We start from the raw sequence: 9,142 nt of genomic DNA, 5'->3' as shown, positions 1-9,142 counted from the left end.
GTTAAAACAGCTGGGGGATTAGCTCAAATGGTAGAGCGCTCGCTTAGCATGCGAGAGGTAGCGGGATCGATGCCCGCATCCTCCAATACTTTTCGCAGCAACTCCCGAGATATTAAAGGCAACGTGTATACATATCCAGTATTTGTGTAGTGAATATTTATTATCCAATACAATGCATGTTCAACACGTTTCCATGCCTTCCCTCGATCTCTCAGTAGAGGGCGGTATGTTCTCATCCAACTAGAGATAACTGTCAAAATAAAGGAAACACTTGAGTAAATGAGTGATAAAAAGCATATTGTCTCTATACTCCTCTGTAAATTGGTAATCTCTGTATACACGTCACAAGACCCACTGGTTGACGCTTATTTATAAAACCCTCTTAGGCCTCACTCCCCCCTATCTGAGATATCTACTGCAGCCCTCATCCTCCACATACAACACCTGTTCCGCCAGTCACATTCTGTTAAAGGTCCCCAAAGTACACACATCCCTGATTCGCTCCTCTTTTCAGTTCGCTGCAGCTAGTGACTGGAACGATCTGCAACGAACACTCAAACTGGACAGTTTTATCTCAATCTCTTCATTCAAATACTCAATCATGGACACTCTTACTGACAGTTGTGAATCCTTTGCGTGATGTATTGTTCTCTCTATCTTCTTGACCTTTGTGCTGTTTGACTGTGCCCAATAATGTTTGTACCATGTTTTGTTGCTACCATGTTGTTGTTATGTTGTGTTGCTACAATGTTGTGTTGTCATGTGTTGCTGCCTTGCTATGTTGTTGTCTTAGCTCTCTCTTTATGTAGTGTTGTGTTGTCTCTCTTTATGTAGTGTTGTGGTGTCTCTCTTGTCTTGATGTGTGTTTTGTCCTATATTTATATTTTTAAATCCAGGCCCGGCCCCGCAGGAGGCCTTTTGCCTTTTTTGTAAGCCGTCATTGTAGATAAGAATTTGTTCTTAACTGACTTGCCTAGTTAAATAAAGGTTAAATAAATAAAATAAATATTGAAAGCAGGTGCTTCCACATAGGTGTGGTTCCTTAATTAAGTAATTCAAACATAATAACACCATGCTTAGGGTCATGCATAAAACTGGCTACAATGGCAGAAGAAGAGATCTCAGTGATTTTGAAAGAGGGGTCTCAAAGGAGCATAGGGGGTTTAAGTAAAAATACTTTAAAGTACTACTTAAGTTGTTATTGGGGGTATCTGTACTTTACTTTACGATTTATATTTTTGACAATTTTTACTTCACTACATTCCTAAAGACAGGTATGTACTTTTTACTTCATACAATTTTCCTGACACACAAAAGTACTCGTTACATTATGAATGGCTAGAATGACAGGAAAATGGTCCAATTCACGCACGTATCAAGAGAACATCCCTGGTCATCCCTATTGCCTCTGATCTGGCGGACTCACTAAACACACATGCTTTGTTTGTCTGTGTTGGATTGTGCCCCTGGATATCCGTGAATAAAAAAACAAGAAAATGTTGCCAGCTGTAGAGCCTGTGCAATTTCAACCAGTGTTGATCATTCAGGCCAATATCAAGTGTATTTTTTTTATTATAAACAATTGGTTCATGACCAACCCTTCAAAGATGTATGATTTAAAGTCGGAAGTTATTGCACAAAATAAACAAATAATATATATTCAAGGAGATGGAGAAAAGGAGAGAGAAGGGAGGAGAAGTGCTGAAATTAGGTCCCATTGCTATGGAGATGTCTCTCACCATTGCTATGGAGATGTCTCTCACCATTGCTATGGAGAATGTCTCTCACCATTGCTATTGTCTGGAATGCTAAAGACACAACACACACACACACCACACACACACACCACACACACACACACACACACACCACACACACACACACACACCACACCACCACACACAACACAACACACACACACACACACCACACCACCAACACACACACACACACACACACACACACACACCACACACACACACACACACCACACACACACACAACACCACACACACACACACAGTGAAGTGAAGGGGAGTGAGTGAAGGGGAGCAGAAGCGAGATCGTCTGTACGGGGTGACTAAAACAGCTTGCGCCACCTGCAGAGGGAAGTGAGGGAACGTTCCAACACTGTGGTCTGGACCTGTTTCACCTGGAGACCGACAACACAGGTAAATACTGTAGTCTCGCATTGCCAGACTTCATAGTCTCATATTCACTCTCCTACTGGAACACAAGGAAAGCATAAGATTGAGGCTTTAGGTAGTACTATTTCAAATAGGTAACACACAATACCTATTAGTGTGTGTGTGTCCTGGGTCGTTAGTACGTGCAGCATGCGGTGGTGTTTGGACCCTCAGTCAGACCTTCTGTTCTACACCCCCAGCCCAGGACGTCTTCCCGCAGCCATGCCTTGGCATCATCCCTGGGTCCTTCCCGCTGCCTCTAGAGGAAGAAAGCCCTGATGAAGCTACGCCTCAACCCCCCCCCCCCCCCCCCCCCCCCCACCCTCAACCTCCCCTCCTCCTCTGCACGTGTGGGTCCATCCCAATCCCTGTCTGACCTGCCTCCAGACCCCAGCTACAGCCACAGTCACAACCTGCAAGCCAATGTCCTAACCCTGTCTGGTGTGTGTGTGAAAACATCTGAAACAGCTCTGTTGTCTCTCATGGTGTTTCAGAGGAGGACCTGCTGAGGCCTATAGCAGCAGACACAGGAGTGTCCGACAGTCCCTCAACATCAGACAGTGGCTGCTACTCCCCCGGGAACACACGTAAGACCTGCCTGACCAGTACACTCCAGACKTAAGCTCTAGACATACAGTATCTGGCCCTGACTATATGCTCCCAACATATTTCCTGCAATGAACATATGCTGTACCGTTTATATATATAGTTTTATTCTTGACATTGATCATCTAACTCCCTTCCTCTCCTCATTKTTTTAACCCCATTACCCCTCTCTCCTGCCCTGCCTCCATCAATCACTCCATCCCTCGCATTTGCAGCTCCTACTCCGAGTCTGCCTTTCTCCAACCTCACCCACACCCACCCAGAGACACCCACCTCTCTGAGGCAACAAAGCCCACCCACAGGAGCTCTGGCCTGGGCGTGGGCACCAGGCCTTCCAGGTGTCCTGGAGCCAGCCAGTTTCCTAGACATTTAGGCAGACACTCAGGGAGTTCTCACTCGGCTGATACAGCTCAGAAGCCTCCCCAGGCATCTAGTGGAGGTGGAAGTGATCAACATGAAGGCCCTGGAGTGAGGTGCAGGGCAAACCTGGATCGCAAAGGGCCCTGAGACAGATAGAGATTGAGAGAGAGAGAGAGAAATGGAGAGAGACTGACATAGATTAAAGTGCCTACTACTATGGGTATATAGTGTATGAAGGTTCCACTAAGCTATGAAGTGTGTACTATACTTCAAGATACAAGTTTTCCCACTATTGTTTCCCCATTTATTAATGCTTCTGCGTTTGAAATTCTACATATGTATGATGAGACTTTATACCTATTTACTAGTGCTTCTGCATTAGAAATTCTCCATACATACAGTACCAGTCTGGACACACCTACTCAATCAAGGGTTTTTCTTTATTTTTACTATTTTCTACTGTCATGTTCTGACCATAGTTCTTTTGTGTTTTCGTTGTTTTAGTGTTGGTCAGGACGTGAGCTGAGTGGGCATTCTATGTTGTGTGTCTAGTTTTCCTATTTCTGTGTTTGGCCTGATATGGTTCTCAATCAGAGGCAGGTGTTTTGTGTTGTCTCTGATTGGGAACCATATTTAGGTAGCCTGTTTTGTGTTGGGTTTTGTGGGTGGTTGTCTTCTGTCTTTGTGTTCATTGCACCAGATAGGACTGTTTCGGTTAGATTCACTTTTGTTATTTTGTATTGTGTCTTGTTCAGTTGATTATTATTAAAAAATGGACACTAACTACGCTGCGTCTTGGTCCGATCCCTGCTACACCTCCTCTTCAGACGAAGATGAGGAAATCTGCCGTTACATCTACATTGTAGAATAATAGTGAAGACATGTTATGGGATCTTTGTGTTTAATGACTAAAATATGTATACATTTGACTTATTATAATCATAATGCTGAATATTATGTGTTCCTTATTAGAAAGAATGGAGTTATCTTCAGACAGGCTGAAATGCTGTGTTCCTTACAGGACATTTTGTCTCTACCCAGGGAGGGGAAAGACCTTGGGTTGGTTGCAGATAGTTTAACAGGTGGCAGACAGTAATGAGAACTCTAACTATACTGCCATTGTATTCTAGAGGAGGATGGACATTAAAACCTATGACATCATCTTTATTATATAACCTGATGTAAATTGTACTATGATTCAGTACTCTCGAGAATAAACGCTATAGATTGATTGATTTTAAGACTGGTTTCTGTCCATTTAATGCTGATAATTATCTTACAAATTCTTATTTATAGGCAGAGTGTTGTAATTGAATTGGTTGATAAACATAGGAATTAAATTCCTTTAACAAGACATCAAAACTATGAAATTACACATATGGAATCATGTAGTAACCAAAATAGTGTTAAACAAATAGTAGCCACCCTTTGCCTTGATGACAGCTTTGCGCCCTCTTGGCATTCTCTCAACCAACTTCACCTGGAATGCTTTTCCAACAGTCTTGAAGGAGTTCCCACATATGCTGAGCACTTGTTGGCTGCTTTTCCTTCAGTCTGCGGTCGAACTCATCCCAAACATCTCAAATGGGTTGAGGTCGGGTGATTGTGGGGGCCAAGTCATCTGATGCAGCACTCCATCACTCTCCTTTTTGGTCAAATAGCCCTTACACAGCCGAGAGGTGTGTTGGATCATTGTTCTGTTGAAAAACAAATTATAGTCCCACTAAGTGCAGATGACAGTCCCACACCAGATGGGATGGCGTATCGCTGGAGAATGCTGTGGTAACCATGCTGGTTAAGTGTGCCTTGAATTCTAAATAAATCACTGACAGCGTCACCAGCAAAGCACCCCCACAGCATCACACCTCCCCCTCCATGCTTCAAGGAGGGAACCACACACGCAGAGATCATCCGTTCGCCTACTCTGCGTCTCACAAAGACACGGCGGTTGGAACCAAAAATCTCAAATTTGGACTAATCAGACCAACGGACTGATTTTCACCGGTCTAATGTCCATTGCTCGTGTTTCTTGGCCCAATCAAGCCTCTTTTTTCTTATTTGTGTCCTTTAGCAGTGGTTTCTTTGCAGCAATTCGACCATGAAGGCCTGATTCACACAGTCTCCTCTGAACAGTTGATGTTGAGATGTGTCTGTTACTTGAACTCTGTGAAGCATTTATTTGGGCTGCAACCTGAGGCTGGTAACTCTAATGAACTTGTCATTTGCATTAGAGGTAACTCTGGGTCTTCCTTTCCTGTGACGGTCCTCAAGAGAGCCAGTTTCATCATAGTGCTTGATGGTTTGGCGATTGCACTTGAAGAAACTTTAAAAGTTCTTGACATTTTCCAGATTGACTGACCTTCATGTCTTTCAGTAATGATGGACTGACATTTCTCTTTGCTTATTTGAGGTGTTCTTGCCATAATATGGACTTGGTTTTTTACCAAATAGGGCTATCTTCTGTATACCACCCATACCTTGTCACAATACAACTGATTGGCTGAAACGCATTAAGAAGGAAAGAAATTACACAAATTACCTTTTAACAAGGAACACGTGTTATTTGAAATGCATTCCAGGTGACTACCTCATGAAGCTGGTTGAGAGAATGCCAAGAGTTTGCAAAGCTGTCATCAAAATATATTTCGATTTGTTTAACACTTATAGTGTAACACTTATAACACGTAACACAAACTATAGTTTTGGCAAGTCGGTTAGGACATCTACTTTGTGCATGACACAAGTKATTTTTCCAACAATTGTTTACAGACAGATTATTTCACTTATAAWTCACTGTATCACAATTCCAGTGGGTCAGAAGTTTACATACKCTAAYTTGACTGTGKCTTTAAACWGCTTGGAAAATTCCATTAAAGGARGTCATGGCTTTAGAAGTTTCTGATAGGCTAATTGACATKATTTGAGTCAATTGGAGGTGTACCTGTGGATGTATTTCAAGGCCTACCTTCAAACTCAGTGCCTCTTTGCTTGACATCATGGGAAATCTAAAGAAATCAGCCAAGACCTCAGAAAATAATTGTAGACCTCCACAAGTCTGGTTCATCCTTGGGAGCAATTTACAAATGCCTGAAGGTACCACGTTCATCTGTACAAACAATAGTACGCATGTATTAACGCCATAGGACCATGCAGCCATCATGCCGCTCAGGAAGGAGACACATTCTACCTCCTAGAGAGGAACGTACTTTGGTGTGTTTTCTATCCTAATCTGTAAATTATATGCATATTCTACGATCTGGGCCAGAGAAAATGTCCGTTTACCTTGGGAACATTATTTTAAGAAAAAATAAATTCTGACCCCTAGTGCTAAGATGTTAATCGTGTGAGGGAAAAGTGTGCTGATAGGAGGGTATTTGCAAGCGGGGACCTTTACTTTATATCACTAAGTCAACACAAGTCATCTCATCTCCTAGAGAGAAGTCTGGCAGCTTAGCCATTATATGATTAGAACTGGCACTGTTCAACAGTATACACACATTACTGTAATGTAGCCGTTGGAACCAACATACTGTACATTTCCCAGGTAATCGTCAGATTGACATTGTCTCGAGGTCATCCATTATTTCACCATTACTTATCATGGCAGGTGCAAACTCTCTTATCGTAGCGATAAAGGAAAGCAGAGTTAGAACTGTGGACCGTCTGTATATAAGACAACACACACACGTCTCAGATCAGTCATCCACAGGCATCTACAGGTGAGTCTGGTTCCTCTCAATGGTCTCTACCTTGCTTGGTTTGCGCTGAGCAAAAGAACTGCAATACATTGCGTTTGATGGGTTGATTGACGAATTGCTTCTTGGCACAGGTGAACGAGTTCTACAGGTGACAGCTGAGCAGACCAGACATCGCATCATGAAGTGGGCTATCGTTCTGTGTGCCGTGGTGGCACTCTCGGAATGCATCATCCAGTACGTTAATCCTGCTATACCCCTGTTATACTCCTGTTATACTCCTGTTATACTCCTGTTATACTCCTGTTATACTCCCACTATACCCCTGTTATACTCCTACTGTACTCCTGTTATACCCCTGTTATACTCCTGTTATACTCCCACTATACCCCTGTTATACTCCTACTGTAGTCCTGCCATACCCCTGTTATACTCCTACTATACTCCTGCTGTACTCCTGTTATACTCCTGCTATACCCCTGTTATACGCCTACTATACTCCTGCTGTACTCATACTATACTCCCGCTATACCCCTGTTATACGCCTGCTATTCTCCTGTTATACACCCGCTATACTCCTTTTATACTCCCACTATACTTCTACTATGCTCCTGCTATACTCCGGCTATACTCCCACTATACTCCCGCTGTATGTCTACTATTCCCCTGCTGCACGCCTGCTATTCTCCTGTTATACACCCGTCAGACTCCCGATATACTCCTGCTATACTCCCACCATACTCCCGGTGTGCTCCTGCTATACTCCCACTATACTCACACCATACTCCTGCTGTACTCCCGCTATACTCCTGCTATACTCCTGTGGTGCTCCTGCTGTACTCCAACTATACTCATGCTATTCTCCTGCTATACCCCGGCTATACTCCTGCTATGCTCCTGCTATACTCCTGCTATACTCCTATATTTACATTACACTACAGATCAGAAGGCAGTGAAAGGTATAATGCCCCAAAATGAGTGAATGATTTGAATAGTCACACACAGTTGTTTAGCCTATGCTGCCATAACGTTTATTGCAATGGTTTGACCAGAAGGTCTTGGACCTTTGACCAGAAACGTTCTGTAACTGAGCTGCTTGCCTAACCGGACTTCTCCTCCTCCACAGGGTGCCGCTGATCAAGGGGAAGAGTGCCAGGGAGAGCCTGGAGGAGCAGGGTCTGTGGAATGAGTACAGAGGGAAGTTCCCTTTCAACCCCACCAGGTTTGACGACCAGAACCTATATGTCTCCAGCGAGCAGATGACCAACGACGCTGATGTAAGCATGAGAATGGAAAGCACTTTCCACTTTCCACTGTGTGAGGCAGCAGAGAAGGCTGAAACACCTCTTTTGGCCTCTTCTTCCTAAATGAATTATTGATCCACCAGGAGATTATTGATCCAACAATTCGATTACTGATGACCTTTAGGTATTCTGGTGTCATGCAGCTAATTCTTATAATATCATAGGGTAGGGGGAGGTATTTAATACAAATCATTATTTCATTATTTGATCTTCCCTAGTTGGCTTATTTTGGAGTGATCTCCATTGGAACTCCTCCTCAGTCCTTCACTGTCATCTTTGACACTGGCTCATCCAACCTGTGGATTCCCTCCGTCTACTGCAGCAGCGCAGCTTGCGGTTTGTAACACACACACGCACAAACACACACATGCACAAACACACACATGCACAAACACACACACGCACAAACACACACACGCACAAACACACACACACAAACACTCCCAGGCTAATCGTGTCTCCCCTCCTTCCAGCCAACCACAACAGGTTCAACCCCGGTTTGTCCTCTACCTTCAAGAATGCTGGGAAGAGCCTGTCCATCCAATACGGCACTGGCAGTATGACTGGCTTCGAGGGCTTCGACACCGTTGTGGTAAGGAACAGAATTCAACGAAACAACATGAGGACTGGAAACATTGTGTAAGTTTCAGTACTATCTCAAATATTCTCCTCTTCTTCCTTCTTCCTCTCTCCTCTTCTTCTCCTCCACGTCCTCCTCTCCCTGGTCCTCTGTAGGTGGGTGGGATCCCTGTGAAGAACCAGATCTTTGGGCTGAGTCAATCGGAGGCTCCCTTCATGGCTCATATGAAGGCTGATGGTATCCTGGGTCTGGCTTACCCCCGCCTGGCAGCCTCTCAGGCCACACCAGTCTTTGACAACATGATGACCCAGCATCTCGTCAACCAGGACATGTTCTCTGTCTACCTGACTCGGTGAGTGGTCAGAGTGGAGGTCAACCAGGGCTGTGTCTGAAATGGAACCCTATTCCCTA

At 44.0% G+C, this 9,142-nt stretch overlaps 1 protein-coding gene and 1 non-coding gene across 2 annotated transcripts; both read left to right on the top strand.

Annotated features, from left to right (window-relative positions):
- The first annotated feature begins 12 nt into the window (after positions 1–12).
- On the top strand, positions 13–85 carry trnaa-agc (transfer RNA alanine (anticodon AGC)). The gene has a single exon. It is a non-coding gene; the product is annotated as a tRNA-Ala (tRNA).
- Positions 86–6,786: 6,701 nt separating this feature from the next.
- On the top strand, positions 6,787–9,111 carry LOC112073264 (pepsin A-like). The gene is made up of 6 exons (XM_024140594.2): positions 6,787–6,871; positions 6,982–7,084; positions 7,974–8,124; positions 8,370–8,487; positions 8,625–8,743; positions 8,887–9,111. Exons 2-6 carry the CDS (start codon positions 7,029–7,031, stop codon positions 9,085–9,087), a joined length of 645 nt encoding a protein of 214 aa, XP_023996362.1. The 5' UTR covers positions 6,787–6,871; positions 6,982–7,028; the 3' UTR covers positions 9,088–9,111.
- The last annotated feature ends 31 nt before the right edge of the window (positions 9,112–9,142 follow it).

The sequence above is a fragment of the Salvelinus sp. IW2-2015 genome, unplaced genomic scaffold (genome assembly GCF_002910315.2).
Source record: "Salvelinus sp. IW2-2015 unplaced genomic scaffold, ASM291031v2 Un_scaffold2203, whole genome shotgun sequence".
In the NCBI taxonomy this organism is placed as follows: Eukaryota; Metazoa; Chordata; class Actinopteri; order Salmoniformes; family Salmonidae; genus Salvelinus; species Salvelinus sp. IW2-2015.
Note: the sequence above shows the minus strand (reverse complement) of the source record. Positions and strands in the feature narration are given on the sequence as shown.